The 22,280-nt window shown below is 43.0% G+C and overlaps 1 protein-coding gene across 3 annotated transcripts in view; it reads left to right on the forward strand.

Annotated features, from left to right (window-relative positions):
* LOC146859506 (tripartite motif-containing protein 10-like) overlaps positions 1–22,280 on the forward strand; it is a 357,986-nt gene that overhangs the window by 302,860 nt on the left and 32,846 nt on the right. For all 3 annotated transcript variants that reach the window (XM_085650217.1, XM_085650216.1, XM_085650218.1), the window contains one exon: positions 12,366–12,445. In XM_085650217.1, the coding sequence (XP_085506343.1) occupies positions 12,366–12,445 (80 nt within the window). The remainder of the gene's footprint in view (positions 1–12,365; positions 12,446–22,280) is intronic.

Here is a 22,280-nt window from a genome sequence, read left to right on the forward strand (position 1 = left end):
CACCCTTGTCCGCTCTCTGACAAATGATGTTGGGATTGGATGCTATGTTTTTGAGAATAGCTAGTTCTTTCTGGGTAAGGTTTTTACTTTTAGTTTTTTTGCGATAGTTGATCTTACCTAAGTCTTGTTTAACCAGTTGTTCGAACAAATCCAAAGTTTTATGGCTGATGGGAGCCATGTAGGTGCTGGTGATAGTGAGACCTTTAAGGGAATCCTCCTTACTTTGTTGTTGGTCCTGTTGTTCTCCTACTATGTTAGAGAAAAAATGACGCAATCTGAGTTTTCTCATCAGTTTAAAAAAGCTTATATTGACTTCTAGGTGGTTAGTATGGGCAGTGGGGACGAATGACGTACCTTTTTGCAGAATTTTCATTTGTAATCTGTTTAGGTGGATATCAGAAATATTGATGACTAGGTTGTCTTGGTCTTCTTCTTGTCTTTCTTGGACATCATATGTCTGGTCTGTGGGGGGTCTTTCTCCTTCACTTGTTCTAAATTTTCGTCTTGACCTCCTCGGTCGTCCCCTTCGCTGGGGCCTTCTCCTAAAAAAGGCTGAGCTGAAGTGATTGCAGTAGCTGCAGGTGCTGCTCTAGTAGGTCTTTTTCCGGACGCATCTGATGTGCCATCTGTATCAGAGGAAGAAGTATCAGTTTGTTGTGTATATGGGCGGTTTTGTCTTTTTCTGGCATATACCTCTGCCCAATTATATACTTCATTTAACTTATAGTCGTTGGTATCGCGACGGTATTTACGCAGTTTTCTTTCATTGACCTCCTCCGTGTGTTTTGCCAGTTGTGTTTTGGTGTCCTCTAGTATTTTGTTGAGTTCCTCAGTTGTCATCATTTTACCTAATTCTTCTTTTACTGTGGTTAAATTATTCTCAAGCTCCTCCAGTATTTGAGACAATTCTTCAACTATCAACAGGATAAGGTCCAGGGAGCATTTATTCAGGATTGCATACCATTTATCTGTAAATTTTTTCGAATTTTTGCATAGTGATGGTTTTAGCAGTATTCTCAGTCCCCTTGGGATTCTAGACGCTTTATGATATCTGATCATGGTACTTGCGTGAAGTCGTTGGTTAATGATTTTACGTGACAGGTACAACAGTTGTTTCATTTGTTGATCTTTGGATTTAGTTGTTGTATATGTGAAGGTTTCTTCTTGAATGAGTGAATATATTTTTGCGGACTCCTCGTTGGAGTATGCGAAGGTATCTGCTTTTGTCTCCGTAAGTTTCGTAATTTCATCATATTGCATTTTGTTAATCTGCGTGCTACAACTATGAGGCAGGACTTTAATACAATGATTTAGATGATAGTCGTGCACAGCTCCAAGGTAATCTTTAGGTTAAAGGCGTAAATCGTGCTCCTTCGTTTACTCCCTGCTTTGGAGTATGTGCTATGAACTGAGGAAAGCACTAGCGCTGATCAGTGCTAGTGTCACAAAGGGCACTGATTTTTGGTGTGCTGGATTCACCAGCAAATTTTGATCAATAACGTTTTCCAAACTTGAAATTGCTCTTCATTGCAGTATTTTATTCATACTTATGAAAATATATTCATGGAAGTATTCAATAGTTTATACTTGGTATTCAATTCCTTTTACAACAATCCATATGTTCCCAACAATCCTTATATTCCTATTCCAATGCATTTCGGCCTGCTGGCCTTCATCTGGGAAATCTATGAAACAAAGAGTGGTATCTATCACTAATAATTCTTCAAAAACAAACAATGTTTAACTCACTAAATCTTTATCACATATTATCTGGCACCATCACGTGATATACATACTATGCTACGTTCGACAATTGAAGTAGCCATTTGCATTTACGCGTACGGATTATTTTCCGATGTTAAAACCAAATGCATGCGTGTTTTTTCTGCTGTTAACTGGAGCCTAGTAACATTATGAATTAATCTCGCAGTCAGATTGGCTAGCGCAGCGCGTTAACTAACAAACATTCGTTGACGCTTTAAACCAATGTTAGCAGTTCTAATGTTAAAAAGGTTCAAGTTGCCTCGAGTGGGCTGCAAGCATTAAATGTAACGTGGTAACGTTACTATTTCAACTTACATGCAGGTTAAGTGGCGTGGCACATTAGCCGACAAATGTTTGTAAGCGCTTAAAGCAAATGTTCGCGGTTCCGATATTAAATGAGTGCAAGCTGCTTCGGGTGGGCTACAAGCATTTAAACGTAATTCCTTCTTACCGAATATGCAGGAGACTGAATTCTATCAGCGCTGCAAGCAGAACGTTCTCAGCGCGATGCAAGTTGGCGTGTGACGCGTGTGGGCTGTACTACGTTGTTTTGAAGTCGCGCATGTATCAGTTAAAGGGCCAGTGTCTATATGTGTGTTTCATACTAAGCAATACTAACACTTAATGGCAATGATGATAGTTACAATATATTATACCACGGAAACGGTGTATCATAATGTGCAATTAACATAATCATGACAGAATATTAATAGATTTATAAATAACAACTAAATTCAGTTCTTTCATTTATCCCCTGAGGACGCAGGGTTTGCAAGTGGAATATCCAGTGATTTTCACGTGTCAATAAAGTCTTTCTATTATCTCTCTCTTCATTTTTTTCCACAATTTCCAATATGCATGCTCTGATCTGGTTAATCTGATGATTTTGTTCAATGAAATGGTTGGCAACCGCTGATTTAAACACTTTTGTTCTTATATTACTTTTGTGTTCAGTTAATCTTGTTTTTAGTTTACGTTCAGTTTGTCCCACATAGGCTTTTCCGCATGGGCATTTTAGCATATAAATAATGTTTTTTGTGTCGCAGGTACCATTAACCTGTAGCTTGATTTTGTTGCCCCGCATGGGGTGAGTGATGGTGTTACCCTCCATGATATTGTTGCAATTACTACAGTTTCTGCATGGGATAGTGCCTTTAAAGGTTATTAAAGGTTTTGTGAGAGTAGGTTTCTTTATGATTTCACCGAGATTTTTAGCTCTGGTAAATGCAAATGTGGGTTCATCCTGGAAGATGTTATTGAAGTCCAGTTCTGTTTTGAGCATACACCAATGTCTTTTGATGATTTTCTTGAATTGTGGAGTGATAGTAGAATATTTACTCACGCATGTAATTTTAGTTGTTTTTACACTTTTTTGAGAAGAGAGTAACATCTGTCTGTTCTTGGCTGTGGAGGTCAATGAAAGAAAACTGCGTAAATACCGTCGCGATACCATCGACTATAAGTTAAATGAAGTATATAATTGGGCAGAGGTATATGCCAGAAAAAGACAAAACCGCCCATATACACAACAAACTGATACTTCTTCCTCTGATACAGATGGCACATCAGATGCGTCCGGAAAAAGACCTACTAGAGCAGCACCTGCAGCTACTGCAATCACTTCAGCTCAGCCTTTTTTAGGAGAAGGCCCCAGCGAAGGGGACGACCGAGGAGGTCAAGACGAAAATTTAGAACAAGTGAAGGAGAAAGACCCCCCACAGACCAGACATATGATGTCCAAGAAAGACAAGAAGAAGACCAAGACAACCTAGTCATCAATATTTCTGATATCCACCTAAACAGATTACAAATGAAAATTCTGCAAAAAGGTACGTCATTCGTCCCCACTGCCCATACTAACCACCTAGAAGTCAATATAAGCTTTTTTAAACTGATGAGAAAACTCAGATTGCGTCATTTTTTCTCTAACATAGTAGGAGAACAACAGGACCAACAACAAAGTAAGGAGGATTCCCTTAAAGGTCTCACTACCACCAGCACCTACATGGCTCCCATCAGCCATAAAACTTTGGATTTGTTCGAACAACTGGTTAAACAAGACTTAGGTAAGATCAACTATCGCAAAAAAACTAAAAGTAAAAACCTTACCCAGAAAGAACTAGCTATTCTCAAAAACATAGCATCCAATCCCAACATCATTTGTCAGAGAGCGGACAAGGGTGGCGCTCTGGTTATCATGAATAAAGATTACTACATTTCACAAGCTCAAGCTCATCTTAATGATGAGAATACCTACATGGAACTCGATAAAAACCCCACCAAGGAAATACAAGTGGTACTACAAACCATCATCATAGAAGGCATCAATAAAGGATGCGTGGATGACAAGATGAAAAAATATCTGACTATGGATCATCCCAAAACACCAAGGTTTTACCTTACACCAAAAATCCACAAGAACCTCCTACAACCACCTTGTCGTCCCATAGTATCAACCTGTGGCAGCATACAGGAACCTATTGGCAAACTAATTGACAAATACCTCCAACCTTACGTCATCAACATGAACTCTTTCATTAAAGACACTACAGATTTTTTAAATAAGTTGGATAACGTGAAATTGGACTCCAACGAAAAGATACTCATGTGTACCATTGATGTACAAGCACTCTACACCTCTATACCCCACTCATTAGGGATAGAGGCCGTGGAAACTGCCTTACTTCAGATGGAATATGATGAAAATATGAAAATATTTCTACTGGAATTACTCAATTTCACATTGATGCACAGCTTCTTTAAATGGGAGGATAAATGGTTCCTACAAAAGTCTGGCACCGCCATGGGAAATCCAGCAGCCCCAGCATACGCGAACATTTTCATGCACCAGTATGAGAATAAATACATTCTACAAAATCCCCAATGGCAACAAGGGTTACGTCTATATCTGCGATATATAGACGATATCTTTATCTTGTGGAAAGATACAGAAGACCAATTGATCAACAACATCCAACTACTAAACCTGATTGATCCAAGGATTCAATTTACTCATGTAGTACATGAGAAACAAATTAATTACCTGGATGTAACCATCCTTAAAATAGGTGATAAGTTTGAAACTACTCTATACACCAAGACAACTGATCGAAACAATTTGCTTGCCTACCAAAGTTTCCACCCTACCCCTCTCAAACAACACTTACCATATTCACAATTACTCCGCGTACAAAGGATTGTCTCAGACCCGAAGGAATCCAAGACACAAGCACTAATCATGATTGACAAATTTAAGAAAAGAGGATACCCAAATGAGGTGTTACAGGATGCCCACAAAAGAGCCACAGCCAAGAACAGACAGATGTTACTCTCTTCTCAAAAAAGTGTAAAAACAACTAAAATTACATGCGTGAGTAAATATTCTACTATCACTCCACAATTCAAGAAAATCATCAAAAGACATTGGTGTATGCTCAAAACAGAACTGGACTTCAATAACATCTTCCAGGATGAACCCACATTTGCATTTACCAGAGCTAAAAATCTCGGTGAAATCATAAAGAAACCTACTCTCACAAAACCTTTAATAACCTTTAAAGGCACTATCCCATGCAGAAACTGTAGTAATTGCAACAATATCATGGAGGGTAACACCATCACTCACCCCATGCGGGGTAACAAAATCAAGCTACAGGTTAATGGTACCTGCGACACAAAAAACATTATTTATATGCTAAAATGCCCATGCGGAAAAGCCTATGTGGGACAAACTGAACGTAAACTAAAAACAAGATTAACTGAACACAAAAGTAATATAAGAACAAAAGTGTTTAAATCAGCGGTTGCCAACCATTTCATTGAACAAAATCATCAGATTAACCAGATCAGAGCATGCATATTGGAAATTGTGGAAAAAAATGAAGAGAGAGATAATAGAAAGACTTTATTGACACGTGAAAATCACTGGATATTCCACTTGCAAACCCTGCGTCCTCAGGGGATAAATGAAAGAACTGAATTTAGTTGTTATTTATAAATCTGTTATTTATAAATCTATTAATATTCTGTCATGATTATGTTAATTGTACATTATGATACACCGTTTCCGTGGTATAATATATTGTAACTATCATCATTGCCATTAAGTGTTAGTATTGCTTAGTATGAAACACATATATAGACACTGGCCCTTTAACTGATACATGCGCGACTTCAAAACAACGTAGTACAGCCCACACGCGTCACACGCCAACTTGCATCGCGCTGAGAACGTTCTGTTTGCAGCGCTGATAGAATTCAGTCTCCTGCATATTCGGTAAGAAGGAATTACGTTTAAATGCTTGTAGCCCACCCGAAGCAGCTTGCACTCATTTAATATCGGAACCGCGAACATTTGCTTTAAGCGCTTACAAACATTTGTCGGCTAATGTGCCACGCCACTTAACCTGTCTGTAAGTTGAAATAGTAACGTTACCACGTTACATTTAATGCTTGCAGCCCACTCGAGGCAACTTGAACCTTTTTAACATTAGAACTGCTAACATTGGTTTAAAGCGTCAACGAATGCTTGTTAGTTAACGCGCTGCGCTAGCCAATCTGACTGCGAGATTAATTCATAATGTTATTAGGCTCCAGTTAACAGCAGAAAAAACACGCATGCATTTGGTTTTAACATCGGAAAATAATCTGTACGCGTAAATGCAAATGGCTACTTCAATTGTCGAACGTAGCATAGTATGTATATCACGTGATGGTGCCAGATAATATGTGATAAAGATTTAGTGAGTTAAACATTGTTTGTTTTTGAAGAATTATTAGTGATAGATACCACTCTTTGTTTCATAGATTTCCCAGATGAAGGCCAGCAGGCCGAAATGCATTGGAATAGGAATATAAGGATTGTTGGGAACATATGGATTGTTGTAAAAGGAATTGAATACCAAGTATAAACTATTGAATACTTCCATGAATATATTTTCATAAGTATGAATAAAATACTGCAATGAAGAGCAATTTCAAGTTTGGAAAACGTTATTGATCAAAATTTGCTGGTGAATCCAGCACACCAAAAATCAGTGCCCTTTGTGACACTAGCACTGATCAGCGCTAGTGCTTTCCTCAGTTCATAAGTTATATCTGGCCCATCCTCTTGCTTTCGGTACCATCTGTCTTTCCATCTTTCTACATCTCCCCATTTACTCAGCAAGGCAATCATTTCCTTAATCTGTCCTGTTCGGCCTACATTGTTCAGATTTTCAATATCTTTATCTGAGAAATCCACTCGGTAAGTTTTTTGTAAAGCTTTCACCTTATCCATGTCAATTCCCAATTCACTGGCTATTCCTTTTAACCTGTCGTGTATATTCTTTGCTCTCCATGTGACACTTTTGGACAGAAAAAGGATCTCCCCTTCCCGATAATCCTTCAATGTTTCTATAGGTATTGTACCTACTATCATCTCTTCCATTTCCATACGTAGCCTGGCTACATCAATTCCCTGTGATTCTTTCTCCTTTTTCTGTAATGTTTTCAGCCAATCATTCAAATCCTCAGCAGTTATCACAGATTTTTCTGCACCCCCTGGTTCTGTCACTTTTTGCAGTTCTAAAATTGATCCACTGTTCCCTTCCATACATCCAGAATTCAAAATTGAGTTAGTCTGCACACTCGATTCTCCTCCACATATGGTATGTCTCCACTGATTTTCTCCTGTTCTCATTTCTGCCTGCTCCGGAGGAACAATCAATCTATTGCCCACATATGGTACCGTCAATCCATTCTCACCCGTCCTCTGCTTGTCAAAAATCGGCATGACCGGGCCTATGGTCACAGGCACTGTAACGGCCTCAAGATTTTTTGTCAATTCCCTGATTTTCTCTGTCAGCTCAAATGTAGTTCTGGCTAGTTCTCTGCTCTTTTCATCCTCAAGCTCATTCTCTCTTTCTATTTCTCTCTCTCTTTCCCTTTCTCTCTCTCTCTTTCTTTCTCTCTCTCTTTCTCTTTCTCTCTCTCTTTCTCTCTCTCTATCTTTTTCTCTCTCTCTATCTCTTTCTCTTTCCACCAGAGAACAACTGTCTTTCAACTCAGGGGCTGTAGCCTCTGTCTTTATAATCTGCAGGGTGTTTCTCATTGGGGTACCTGCTGTTCCTACGTCCGGTTCTCGTCTATACGGGGTGGTCTTTTGTAGAGCATGTCCTCTAAAACATCATCATCAGACTCATTTGCCCCATATCTTCTGGTCTCTACATTATGTTCTTTCTCTGTACACTTTCTACCTCCCGATTCTTCTACTGTTCTTACGGGATATAACCCTTCAGTCATACAGGCATCACGCCACCTTCTCATCCGGTCATAATGGGTTTCACGATCATACTTTCGCCCAAACATATACCGGTAGTTACCCCCACTCCTCTGCTTTTCTCGCTCATGAACTTCATCTTCCCATTCCACTAATGCCTCGAATTGCGTCGGCCTAGGCCGAGGCTCTAGAAGCATCATCTTCTCCCGTAAATTTCTTAACACAGCCAGATTAAATGAGCCATGTTCTGGGAAAGCCAAAACTCCATCTTCTTTAGTATACTTCGCCCAGTTGTCTAACCAAATACAGGTATGGTACCCATATTTTGCAACCATAAAGGATGCAGGGGTTCTGGTTGGAGGAAGTAACTCCCCTTCCCTAGTTATAATATCCTTATCCTTGTCAAACCATGTTTTTACTTTACTGAATAAGGACTTCTTTTTCTTCTCTCCATTATGGTAATACATTTTCCTGTTTTTCGTAACTCTTAGTCTATTCTACAACTGTACGATGTCTTATCCAATTGCAGCACGACACACACTAACGCACCAATCTGGAGCGGTTACTTCAGCTCTTAGTCCGCAAATCCTAGCGCGACTCACACCAACGCACCAATCTTGGAGCGTTTACGTCACTTACTCAGTCCGCGAATCCTAGCGCGACTCACACCAACGCACCAATCCTGGAGCGTCTACGTCACCCTGTATGTCTCCCAATCCTAGCGCGGCGTTCACTAGTACACCAATCACCGTGCTTCCACCGTTCTAACCCACTGTCCAATCACAGCGCGGTCTCCCTGACGTCAGCAGTCGCTGCAGTCGCTTCTGTTCTTGTCTCCTGCTTCTCGTCTACCCCTCCTTTACAAGACTACTTAGTAGACTTTGTTTCAACTTCTACGAGTCCGTTAGTTACAACATACAAACATCTCCATTGTCTGTTTCGCTAGCCACAGAACAGCAAAAGACCTTTCCCACGAGAATTCTGCCTTTCCCGAGAGCAGCGCTTACCTCTGCCCTACTACAGAATCGTTACTTCCGTTGATAAAGTAGCACATCCCTCTACTTTACCCTTCTAACAAGCATCAATTAACTGTTTCACTCCGGAATGCTCCTAAGAGTTTCACAATTAACCAAAATGCCTTCTCATACAAGCACTTACACACCAGAAAAATGTAGTACATTCACACAGAATTCTGTCTTTCCCGAGAACAGCGAACAGTCTGTCCTACTACAGAATTAAGACATACGTTAACAAAGCAGCGCTTACCTCTGCCCTGTCCTTCTAACAAGCTCCGAGAATACCTATTACTTCTCTAGCGGTAAGCTTTAACGGAATCCTTTACGGACCCCTGGGACCTAAGACCAGAGTTTCACAGATAACCTTTGCTATCATACACACTTCTTTCACACAGAAATACGTTTCTAATGGCAACACACGGCGATGCTACCTCATCGAACCCAGACAATGTGACGCGCAACTTCAATTGTCACACGTTTTTCCCTGTCTGCATACAGGGCCAACAATCCCGCCTTTTTCCGAGAGCAACACTCCCTCTGCTCTACTACGGAACCGTCACCGACTTCCTACATCCCAGAAGCCGTTTACAATACATAAAACTCAACACGACTTCAACATAAAGTGTTAGTACAAATCTCAATCAATAATCAACTAGCCTATATACACGCAATTTCGCCAGATCAAGACAATAGCTAACCATCATTCTGCTACCAAGAAACTGGTGCAGATCAGAGCCTCCGAATCCCCTCTACTTCCACGGACGGAATGATTTCACAGTCACACACGCATACACACATCACACGCTGGTGGGGCCCATTACACCAACATTCACCCTAAATCACTTTATCCGTGCCCTGTAAAGGAGAAAACACCTTCCACATATGCTCTATCTAATCTGCCTGTACTTTGAGGTCAATGCGACCAGCTAGTTGCTGAAGATCTAGTGAAATACATTTCAAAGAATAAACAATAAATCAATAAACATGACCAGAAATAATCACCCGAGACAGTAATTCAAACAAATTGTTCGTTTATCTAATATTTTAAGAAAAGCCAATTAAATGCAAATTTCATTTCTCTCATATTTACCTATTCTGTCTAAATGTCAGATCCTAAGTCAGAACCGGTCCTCTGGAGGAAAAATTAAAGTCTTCTTTTTGTCATGTAGAGTCAATGTCCTTTCCGTCAGCATAGGGACCTCGCACCATCAGCTCGGGAAGAAGTGGCACTAGACCTCTCTAGTCTACTTTTATTTATACTGAATTTACATTCCAAAAGTTACAATAATGTTAGGAAAAATGTATGAACAGCGGAAATAATGTCTTCTTGATACACTAAGAAAAGTTCTCACGTATTGTCTTGTCTAAAAAATGAATAGAAAATGTAGTGTTCACAATTAATTCGATACTTTTTCGGATGTCACCACGGATTAGAATGTATCTCAGTTGTGGGACTGACAGTTCGAAAGTTCAATATTTAATTCCTTCGAAACATTTTCTCAAACAGGGTCTTTTCTGGCAGTTCTCCCAGATTTGTCGTCATGGTCATAGCTTTTTGGTTCATCGGAGGTGCAAGGTCACAGGCAGAGCGATGCCTTTTGGTAAATTTCCAGCAACTCCAATGCAGGCTGCGAGTGGCGGCCATTTTTGTCACAGGCCACAATGGACAACTTAAGCGAAAAGAAACACAAAACATAATTACTGCACGGAAATGATTATACAGTGTTATTCCCCTGCTAATACCCTTATGTGTATGTATTTATCTAGCCATTTGCGACATCAAAAGCCATTAATGCATATTAATTTAAAGCGCAAAACACAATTACATCACATAAGCAACATCCATTTCTGTCAGTTTGCTCACCAACTTAGTTCACTTTGTTATTTAGCCATGCAATAGCATTCCCACGTGTAATTATTTTTTTAATAAGGTTGATTAGTCAATATTCGATAAACTCTTAATCATTAATAATTAATCATTAGTACTTTTAATTATAACATGCAAAAATGAAACAGGTATTCCGTTATGGAGTAAAAACCCTGCTCCATCACAGTCACATTTTTTCACGGCACAGATCTGGCACTCATTGACAGCTGTAGTGTACTCCCTAGCCCAGGAGCATGCAAATGAATGTGCCACACACGGAGCTCTGGATTGTGCATCTTTATTCCTCAGCATACAGTCACACTCAGCTCTCTGATTACGTCATAAGAACACATGAATACCTCCCAGCGAGTTACGTACTTCCTCTGTTAAGTCCATCCAGAAAAACAAGGGTCCCTGCACACATAGTCTCACGACACTACAGCCTGCTTTGTGAGGACTGAAATGTCCCAATAGAGTGGGCGTACAGAGAGTTTCTCTGGAAAGGTGTCATCTTATAGGGCACCCAGCTCCGTCCCCACTTTTTGCTATTTCCATTTATATCAGGCCTTTTTTAACACTACAGTCTTTGTCTCTTTTAGGAACAAAGGCTGCAATATTGGCATTCTGAAAATCCAAAAGCAGGGATGGTCTACTGTTGCTCTCAGACCTCAATCTCTTTATTTTCAGCCCTAATGTGGGCTCCTCAAAGGAAATCTTGCCTTAGTGATAAACATGGAACTGAGTTTTTGTGAATCCTTCACTCTCACCTGAGGCTGCTGCTAAGGGTTTTCTTGAAGCTCCATACAACAGATTTGCAGTAATCAGCAGAAGAAAAATGGCTCTGGTGCGAGGAGCAGGAAAAACCCCTTAGTACCAGCCACTAGGGAAGTTATCCAATTTATGATGAAGAAAACAAAGTTGATCTCCTCAGATGATACAGTTTATGATGGATATTCCACAGCCTGTATTGCTCATTGCTTCTGGTGTAACTTCAAGCGTCCTTCTTCGAAGAAGCTACAGATAAAAACCCGGAAGGACACTCTAGTCACATCGAGAACTTCTTTATAAGTCTCACAATTCCACAAAGCAGGCCAAGTGGCAGAAGTTTTTTGTTTGAGCTCCTATGCTGGGGACAAAACTGCCTGACAAGGTACATCTTTGTTCTAATCGTCCTTTATTAGGAGCAGATTAAATGACATACTTTTTTCAACAATTACTTTTATGCGTGCTTGAATGTGGTCCAGGAGGCTCTGCGGTGTCAGTGTTAATTATAAAATGTACTGTAACATAAGTAATAAGGTAATTACAAGTAGAGTAATTTTGATGAAATAATTAACCTCATTTTGCATCTCACCTCTTCTGATATTACAGTATCAAAAGATTTATTTATGACACATGTTGTATGTTGTGATAAGGATGCTGCATGTGTGTGCAGTAACACAAATATGTATTCTTGAAGGTGTGGCTATGTGAAGTCCCTGGAACCAGAGAAGAATATGATGGTTGAGGAACCTGAGCATGTGATGGTAAATTACCAAGGTAAATATGATAGAGCGTGTCTTTGGAATCTGTAGATAGTTCAGAAAGTATATCTAAGTATTTGTGAAATGAATGTAATAATGATGCTGGAAAAGTTCAAGCTACCATCAGTGCCTGCTTCCACCCTGACCCCGGCCTGCAACATCTGGAAGACACAACGTTACAGCCTAACCCGTCTTCCTCTCACACGGCCTCATTTACAAGAAACTGGCACGTCTGCATTGATTAGTCAGTATCCTTTCCCTCGGCCAAATGTCATTGCGACACCATGGATGCGCTGTATTTACAATACAGGGCTCCATGGTGCAAGGATTTAACAGATGTGTCAGAAATGTTGAAGCATCTGCTGGCTCAAAAATTACACATTGCTGGAATTGGTCATAAAACTCACGCAACTCCAGCAATGCATCAGAACACATAGGCGAGTCCCATGTTAAAATCCCTGCATCAATCCTTACTCCTGTTCTGAACAGACGTAAGGATTTTGATGCAGTCAAGTTGTATAGTGATGCAGTGAGATGCTGTAAATTTCACTGCACCATATCTACATGGCTTTTTTGCGTGGAAATGCCTTCCCTGCATACATCATACCTTACATAGGTACAATGTGATGCAGACCTCTACAAACAAACGTGTTGGACCCAATGTGTCAGTTTGTATATATGGCACAGTGTGGCACACTGATTGTGTCGCCCCTGTGTCAAACAAAATTGATGCGGCATAAGGGGCTTGTACCTGATACCCGCAGTCTTTACTCAGTGAAAAAAACATAGGTCCTTACAGATATTGGTAGTCCAACCCAAAAAAAAACTATACTCTAGATGGCAGACCTCTCCCAACATGCCATAAGAGGGGAAACTACCAGCTGGTAGGGAACGGTGGCAGGAGGTTTTAAAAAAACAAAAGAAGATTTACCTGCTGGTCACTAGCCGCCACCTCTTCTCTGTCCCCGTTGGTTTCCTGGCTTCCGGCAGCCCCCAGACTCCCCGACTCCCCGAGCAATTCACGATGCTGCTGTCACCAGCATGAAAGCAGCATTGTGATTGGTCTGAGTGGCCTGGTTCGGCACTCGTACAGGGAGTGGGAGCCTATGCATGTTCTCCTCCCATACTGTGTAATATAGCCAGATGGAGGACATGCTAAGTGCGCATAAACGTTTGGCTTGCCCAAAACGGTGGGCCAAAAGTCATGCTCACTTATGGTGCACCAATCACTCCCCCCTTGGACACCAGCCGAGCCCTCACTTTCTTGTGATGTGTATAAGTAAAGAAACAAATCTCTAGTACACTCTTGAAAATCTGATTTCATCTTTACTCCCCAATGCTAATATTTTGTGTTGAGGCTTATGGTGCGTATATTTTATAAGTTATAATGTAATATCTATCTTCCTTGCCCCTTGACAGACTAGAAAGAACACTTGAGTATGTAGTCTGCCGATGTTGGTCATCCATTATTGGTTAGGGATAGAAGGAGGTAGGTGCTATCAGTTTTCACACACAAATGGTCAGGACCCAAATGTGGCTCTGGCACATCCCTAAGCTGTGGTTTCACCCAGGGACCACCTGATATGTTCACAGAATGGATAGGTTTGTGCCTACAGAAAATTATCTTGAATCTCAGGGTTGATGTGATCCCAGAAATACAAATAGCGTGCAAGAGACACGAGATGGCACGGTCTGCTGTTGTATTCAAACAGCCAACACAAAACAACATCTCTTGATTTTCTAGACAATTAGACTGATTTAAACAACTACTTTTGCCTTGAAGAAGCCCTGGCCTGCCGGCCACTGGGCGAAACACATGTTGGCTGTTTTCTGCTTTCACCTGCATTCTAAAAAGAAACATTACAAAGGACCAGATTGCAACGATTATTTTGCTTTCATTTTGCATACTGAAGAAGATTACAACAACAGACCATGCCATCTCGTGTCTCTTGCACACTATTTGTATTTCTGGTATCACATCAACCCAGAGATTCAAGATCATTTTCTGTAGGTACAAACCTATCCATTCTGTGAACATCCATTATTGGTTGCTTTTCTTCATTCCACATCTTATGCTCTTTCTATTTTTTAGCCCATGTGCCCTTCACATACTTATCAAATCTTCGGTTCAAACTCTCCTTCAAGATATTGAATACCTTGTGTGTTTGAAGAATGCAAATCTTTGAATTTGGCCCTTTTGGGTGCCTTTCTTTTAGGAGTTTTTCCCACCTTCGCAGAAGCCTTTCCACACTTGTTCCCTTGCTTTTCAGTCTTGCTCTGGGTGTGTCTCAATTGGTAGCACTTCATTTCCTAAATACTCATAACCCCATTGGATCCTTTATAATAGGATAGGTATATACTTGCTCCTTTTCTTATGTATTTTCCATATTTTTGTTTCACTTTTCAGGGCATCATGTGGCACATGGATAGTTTGCATAGAAAGCTGGCACAGTCATGATGCATGACACATGGGTGATGTTTAGCACTTCTTTGTGAATATAGAGTACACACATTAGTGTGGTCACGGTGACCTCCCAATCACCATCTACTAAGTGATTATGTACTGCTACCAGATCTGAAGTTCACATGGTGAAGATATCCCTTGGTAGAGGTTCTAACCTGGGTTAGTGATTTTTAGGTGATATTCATATTTTTGACTTATTTGTTTGGCTCAGTAGAATGTATAATATGATTGCAGGATACCTACAGGACTAAGAATTGAAGGTGGCTTTTTCTGATGAAGGCGCTGTGTTGCCGATATGCGCATAGACAGAAAGATTAAGAACAGAAGCCACCCGGATAGAATACCTGTGAGTCATTATTGAAATTCAATATATTGTACATTACAGATGTGGAAAAGATAAATCATGCTTTCAGGAATTTTATTACTAAATATTGAATGAGACTGCACAACCAATGTCGCTGGTAACTATAAGACCTAATTTTATGGGCACTTAGTTAGTACAAGATTTTAAGCGGAGAACACCAAGAGCAACTTCCACCAATGGAGAAACATTGGCATGCCACTAAAAAACATGCCAGTAGAGCAGTTCACAAAATAGGCCTCCAGAACTTTCACCAAGGAAGCCAAGAAAGCAGCTGCAACCACCCGAATGTACTCCATGGCCAACCACACAAAGGAACTCTTCAAAATAGTCAAGGAATTCTTCATTTGGACAGCCATAGAGCCCACCATCTACCCTTACGAAGAACTCTGTGAGACCCTTTCAGACCACTTCCACAGCAAGATCTCCAACATCTACAACAACTTCAACCTTTAACCCGTCACCCTCACTGCCAGCGATCTCAACCAAAAAAGAGAACATCATCCAAACCATCACCACCTGGTCTCCGCTAATCACCCGGACCACGTCAGCCATCATGTCTTCCATCCACTCCAAGGTGCCCACCAACCCTTGCCCCCACCACCTCTACAACCTCACAACAAACCCAATCAGCACAATACTCACCAGCATCCTCAACACCTCCATCTCCACAGCAACTTTCCAGGACAGATGGAAGCACTCAGACTTCAGATCTCTCCTGAAGAAAGCTTTCTACAACCCCATAGACCTAAAAAATTATCAGCTAATCTCCCTGCTACCCTACCACATCAAGTACTCAAGAAAGCCATCAACCATCAGCTCTCCGAATTCCTGGAACAAAACCACCTACTGGATGCGTCATAATCCGGATTCCGTTCCAACCACAGCACTGAGACTAGGCTGATTTCTGCCACAGATTACATCAAACCACTCCTTGATTGCGGAGAGACAGTGGCCCTGATCCTCCTCGAACTCCCACAGACATAGTCTGATCCCACAAACTCAACAATAATCTCCTACGCAGAGGCCACCCAACTGATCCTCACTCACTGAAGACCATTCCAATGCTAAAACCAACTTTTGCAATGCCATGACCAACGTAGCCAAAAAGATGAGGGACAACTGCCTCCAACTCAAGTCCGACAAAACTGAAGTACTGATCTCTGGGAATAACATCTCTGCAAGGGACCACAGCTTGTGGGCTATTGAATTTGGACCTACAACCACACCGACCGACCAGGCAAGCAACCTCAGCATCATCCTCAACAGCCAGCTGACCATGAATCAACAAGTCAATGCAGACGCCTCCTCCTCCTGCTTCCACAAACTTCGCATGCCCCACAGAATCTTCACATGGATCCCATCCAACACCAGAAATACCATCACTCAGTCCCTCGTCACCAGACGCCTTGACTACAGCAATGCCATCTACACCAGCATCTCCGCCCAGCTCCTCAGAAGACTCTAAACCATACAGAACACTGCAGCCAGACTCATTCTGAACCTCCCCAAACAAACCCACATTGCCCCTCAACTGAGAGACCTCCACTGGCTCTTCATCCAGAAGAGATGCTAGTTCAAGATCCTCATGCACACATACAAAGCCCTCCACAACCTATGAGCTGCCTACATCAAACATTAGCTGAACTACCACCAAGCCACTAGACACCTGCTCTCCTCTTCCCTCACCCTAGCACACACACCCTGCATCTGTCGCAGCCACATCAGTGGCTGCTCCTTCTCCTACATCTCTGCCAAGACCTGGGGCCTCTCCAACTCCATACAGCCTCTTTGCTGGCAGGCTTCACAAAGAGACTCAAGACCTGGCTCTTCGACGGAGAGACAGTGCCCAGAAACCCCTAGGGTGACAATGTTGAGCTTTACAAATGCTGTGAATTGAAAGGATAGAGTTATTGGTGTGAATGTTGCATGTTGAGAATATATATTTTAACAGTTAAAGTAATGCTGAGTATTGATCAAGGGGACAATGTTAACCTATAAAAGAATATTTTTACTAATCTTTCTAATGTTGATCACCAATAAAGATTGTGATAAAAGGCAGATTCACTTTCTCTGAGCCATTAAATTGTATTTGTTTTTATAAAAAAATTAGTGAGGTTGCCGGGGTTCCTCCGAGAAAGGGTGGTTCTAAGTCCAGGGCATTCCTTTCAGCCAAAGGTTCAAACACCTTTTCACTGTTCTAATAACATTGCCCTGCCCATTTGTTTCCTGAGCCCTTCCACAGAGGAAGAGTCTGTTCTCCAAAAACATGCTCCCTATAGAGTGTTCTCCACATATTTGTCTAAAATCTCCTCTTTTCGTAACGTAGACTCACTTTTGTAACCCTTGGTTTCTGTGGAAGAGGGCTTTGCCCTGCTTCTTCTGAACTGGTGAGGTGGACCAAATTGGCCATTACAACGTTTTTGAGATAGCAGGTCAGGCTCTCACCTCTGTCTGGGTCTTGGGGGGCTCACAATCCAGAATGGTTTCAATCTTTGATTGTAGGGGCACCACCAGGCCGCTCCCTACCTGGGGTCCCAAGTACACCACAGATCCCTGCCCTATCTGGCATGTACTGGGCTTGATAGTGAGGCCTGCCCTTTGCAGAGCCATCAACACTTCACAGAGTTGTTGCGAATGTTCTTCCCAACTGCAGCTGAACACAGCAATGTCATCCAGGTAAGCGGCTCTGAATTCCTCCAGCCCGGACAGTACCCAGTCAACCAGTCTCTGGAAGGTGGCAGGGGTGTTCTTCAACCCAAAGGGCATGACACGGAACTGGAAGTGCCCCTCTGGTGTTGAAAGCGCTGACCTCTCTTTGGCCCCCTCAGTTAAGGCAATCTGCCAGTACCCAGAAGAATCAAACATACTGAGGTACTAGGCAGCGCCCAACCCATCTACCAGCTCATCAGATCTGTGGATGGGGTGTCCATCAGTCTTGTTGACTACATTGAGCCCATTGTAATCCACACAAAACCGGAGTTCTGGGGTGGCACTGGGTGCAGCAGCTTTTGGTACTAAGACCACTGGGCTACCCCATGGGCTGCTGGAGGGCTCAATTACCCCTAGCGCTAACATTTTGGAAACTTTTTCTTTGATGCTGGCCCTGACTTTTTCAGCTACCCTGTACAATTTCTGTTTCACAGGCAGACTGTTCCCAGTGTCCACATCATGGATGCACCAATCGGTGACTCCTGGCGTCGGGGAGAACATGGAGGCAAACTGACCTATCTCATGGCAACAGTTTCTCTGCTGTTCTGGGGTCAGGGTAGGCGAGAGGTTCACCCCATCCACTGACCCATCCTGCTCCTCTGCTGACAGGAGGTCAGGAAGAGGGTCACTTTCCTCATCCATCCCATCATCTGTAGCAAGGAGCATTGTTACATCAGACCTCTCAAAGTGTGGCTTGAAGTTATTCACATGTAGGACCTTCAAAGGGTTCCTGGGGGATTAGGTTACATCCCTCTTGTGCTTCACCACCTCATATGGCCCAGTCCACTTGTCTTGGAGCACACAAGGCTCCACTGGCGCCATCACGCACACCTTCTGCCCAGGTGGAAATTCGATCAGAGTGGCATTCTGGTCATACCATCTTTTCATTTCTTCCTGGCTAGCTTCCAGGTTTGCCTGAGCGAGTTTCCTGAAGCATTGAGTCTTGTTGCGGAAAGCCAGCATATAGCTGAACACATCCTGGGGGGTCTTCCCAGGGGACTTTACCCAACCCTCTTTCACCAGACTCAGAGGTCCTCTCACAGGGTGACCGAACAGGAGTTCATAGGGACTGAACCCTAAGGACTTCTGAGGTACCTCCCTGTAGGCAAACAACAGGCATGGCAAAAAGACATCCCACTTCCATCTCATATGCTCCGCAAGGCCCACTAGCATGCCTTTCAGGGTTCGGTTGAATCTCTCAACCAACCCATTCCTTTGAGAATGATAAGGAGTGGTGAACTTGTAAGTTACCCCACACTCCTCCCACAAAGACTTCATGTACTTCAAGATGAAGTTGGTACCCCATCGTAAAAACCACCTTTCTGGGGAACCCCACATGGGAAAAGATCCCCATCAATGCAAGGCCCACCACGGTGGTTGTGATTGTCTGGAGAGGGACACCTTCCGAGTCCCTGATGGCATGGTCCACCAAGACCAAGATCAACTTGTTGCCTAAGGCTGTCTTGCTTTCCAGTGGCCCCACAATATCAATGCCCACCCCCTCAAAAGGGGTGCTCACCACAGGAAAGGGTTGGAGGGGAGCCTTACACTTCCCTCCAGTCTTGTCACTTGCCTGGCAAGTATGGTAAATCCTGCAGTTAGTACTGACGTGCTTCCTCATTTGGGGCTAGAAAAAGTGGGTGGCAAGCCTCTGAAAGGTCTTGTCGCACCCTAAATGTCCTGCGAGAAGCACATCATGAGCCAGACCCAGTAGGAAGGCCCTGAAGCGCTCGGGTACCACCAGCACAAGGACTGCACCGGGCTCAGCGACCTTAGGCTCACTATAGAGTAATCCATCTCCCCAGTAAATGAGATGAGTCTTGGACTCGTCACCTGCCGCCTGGTCTGCGGCCTGTTGCCGCATACCACTGAAAGAAGGGCATACCATCTGCGCCTTGTAGATCTCCTCCCTGGAGGGACCTCCTTCCTGCTGCCAATGGGATAGCTCAAGCAGGTCTCCCAGTTCGGCTACCTGTTCTACTGTAGGTTCCAGGGCATACCCACCGGTTCAGCTTCTCCCTGGACCATGGGAATGGCTGGGGCTGGTTTCCCAACGCCCCTTGCCCCTCCTCTTCCTGGCAGGGACCTGGGTCACTGTTTCAGGCTCCAGGTCCTCTTGATTACCCCTACTGGCTGCCATTGACCGAGTAGTCACACAGACCCGCTCAGGCAGTCCCAACATCTCCACGGAGTTGTCCGCTGCAACTACAGGGTGAAGTACATCGGGAATGACCTGCTCCTCAGACACCCCCTGACACCTAACAGATGTCACCCTGGCTCCTGTGTCTCTCAGAGCCTCCACCCTCCTCCGATTGATGGTCACCCACTGCCTATATGTTTTAGTGTTCTCAGGCAGGTAGGTCTCCTGGACCATCTCTCAAGGGTCATAACTGCTTGCTCCTCCCCTTCACTGGAAACTAATTCCTCCCCCAAAGCTATACTCATTAAAACAAGTGACTGAACACCAGTAGGTGCTTGGGACTTCTTTGGGCACTTTGGGGCAATGTGGCCCTTCTCACCACATTGGTAACACCTGGGGGGACCCTGGAAGTTACGCCCGCCATTATGGGGCTGCGACTTCTTAGGCTGGGGGGGGCTGGCACTCCTTTCCCTCGGAATTGTTTTTAGGGCCCTTTAGAAAACTACTTTTGGCTACCTTTGTCCCCCCCACTCTTCTGCTGGGGACCCTGCCCACCTCTGGCTGTGGTACCCATAATCCACTTGTGGACCCTGGTGCTGGTCCAGCGGTCTGCCTCCTTAGCAAGCTCACTGGGATCAGTTAACTTACTGTCCAAAAGATGCTAGTGCAGATCTGGAACACATAGACTGCTCAAGTTCTCCCAACTAATTAGATGGCACAACCCCTCATAATCAGTTACTTTGCTGCCCTTTATCCATCCTTCAAGTGCACGCATGTACAACCTCACACATTCAACCCAAGTGTCTGAATCATACTTCTTGAAATTGGTAAATCGCTCAAAACTTTGGATTATTTTGCGAGACTTGGGTTTGGATAGCACCTTGGTTAATTTTTTGCACGACCTCCACCAAATTCTGTCCGCCTCGGTCAGGGTCACAAGGGAAGGAAGATGCATGGCGAAGTTTAGGTCAGGAAGAGGGGTCAGACAAGGCTGCATTCTGGCCCCTCTCCTCTTTACACTATATATTAATTCCTTGGGGAAATCTCTGAATTCAGCTACCTTGGACATACCGTATATGGGGGGGCTACCTATTCCGGTACTGCTTTACGCGGACGATGCCGTTCTTGTAGCTCGGACTGGTATGGGCCTGCAAAGATTATTAGATCATTTTGGTGGTTTCATGGAAGCCTTGGACCTAAAGATCAACACTACTAAATCCCATGTTATGGTTACAGGATCACGGAGGAAAAACATGAAGATTAGGGCCTTTAGCTGTAACAACTCTCCAATCTCGAGGGTACCCTTTTTTTGTTACTTAGGAGTCACTTTTGATGAGAAAGGAACTTGGGGTGCCCAATTAAAGTTAAAGGAGAATGGTGTAAGCAGATCTACCACAGCTCTTATGCATTTTGCTAAAAGATTGGGTTCGAGACCCATGAAAGCCATGACTCGTATTTATAGAGCCAAATGTGTGGCAATTGCATCATATGGGGCAGATATATGGGGCTACGTTTCAGCCACAGGCATTCAAATCGTAGAAAACAATTTTATACGAGCCTTGTTATCACTCCCGAAATCATCCCCCACATATTCAATACATAACGAAACAGGCTTGGGTTATGTCACTGATCTCTTAAAAATGTCCCCACTGTTATGTTGGATTAAAACTTGGACAAATGAGGAGATTACATTGAACCACTGCATTCTTAAAGATTGCATGTCTCTGGATAAAGCGGATAGCATACCGTGGCTAGCGTATGTTAGAGCGGCATGCGCTAGGCTAGGACGCCCGGATATGTACTCTTTTCCACAGAACCTTAAAAAAGAAGATGTAAGGTGGGTCAAGCAGCACTTTCGAAATATGTTGGAAGCTGAGAGGGAAACGGTTGAGCTTTGTAAACCAATGGTAAGATCACTTTACCAACTTTCGTCGTCTTTGGCCATGGAACCTTATTTAAAATATGTTACTAAACCATATCATCGTTTTCTACTCATAAGGTTCAGGTTCTACCTGATACACCTTGTGCTTGGCTCGTATACAAAGTGGGGCATCCCAGAAGATTCCCCACCCTGCACCTGCGATTCTTTCTCTACACAGGATACTCTGCACCTAGTGATGCTTTGTGAACATTATTTGGTGGCCCGTAAAAAATTTCTTTTCCCCATCCTAAAA

The sequence above is a fragment of the Triturus cristatus genome, chromosome 3_2, assembly GCF_964204655.1.
Source record: "Triturus cristatus chromosome 3_2, aTriCri1.1, whole genome shotgun sequence".
Taxonomy (NCBI): Eukaryota; Metazoa; Chordata; class Amphibia; order Caudata; family Salamandridae; genus Triturus; species Triturus cristatus.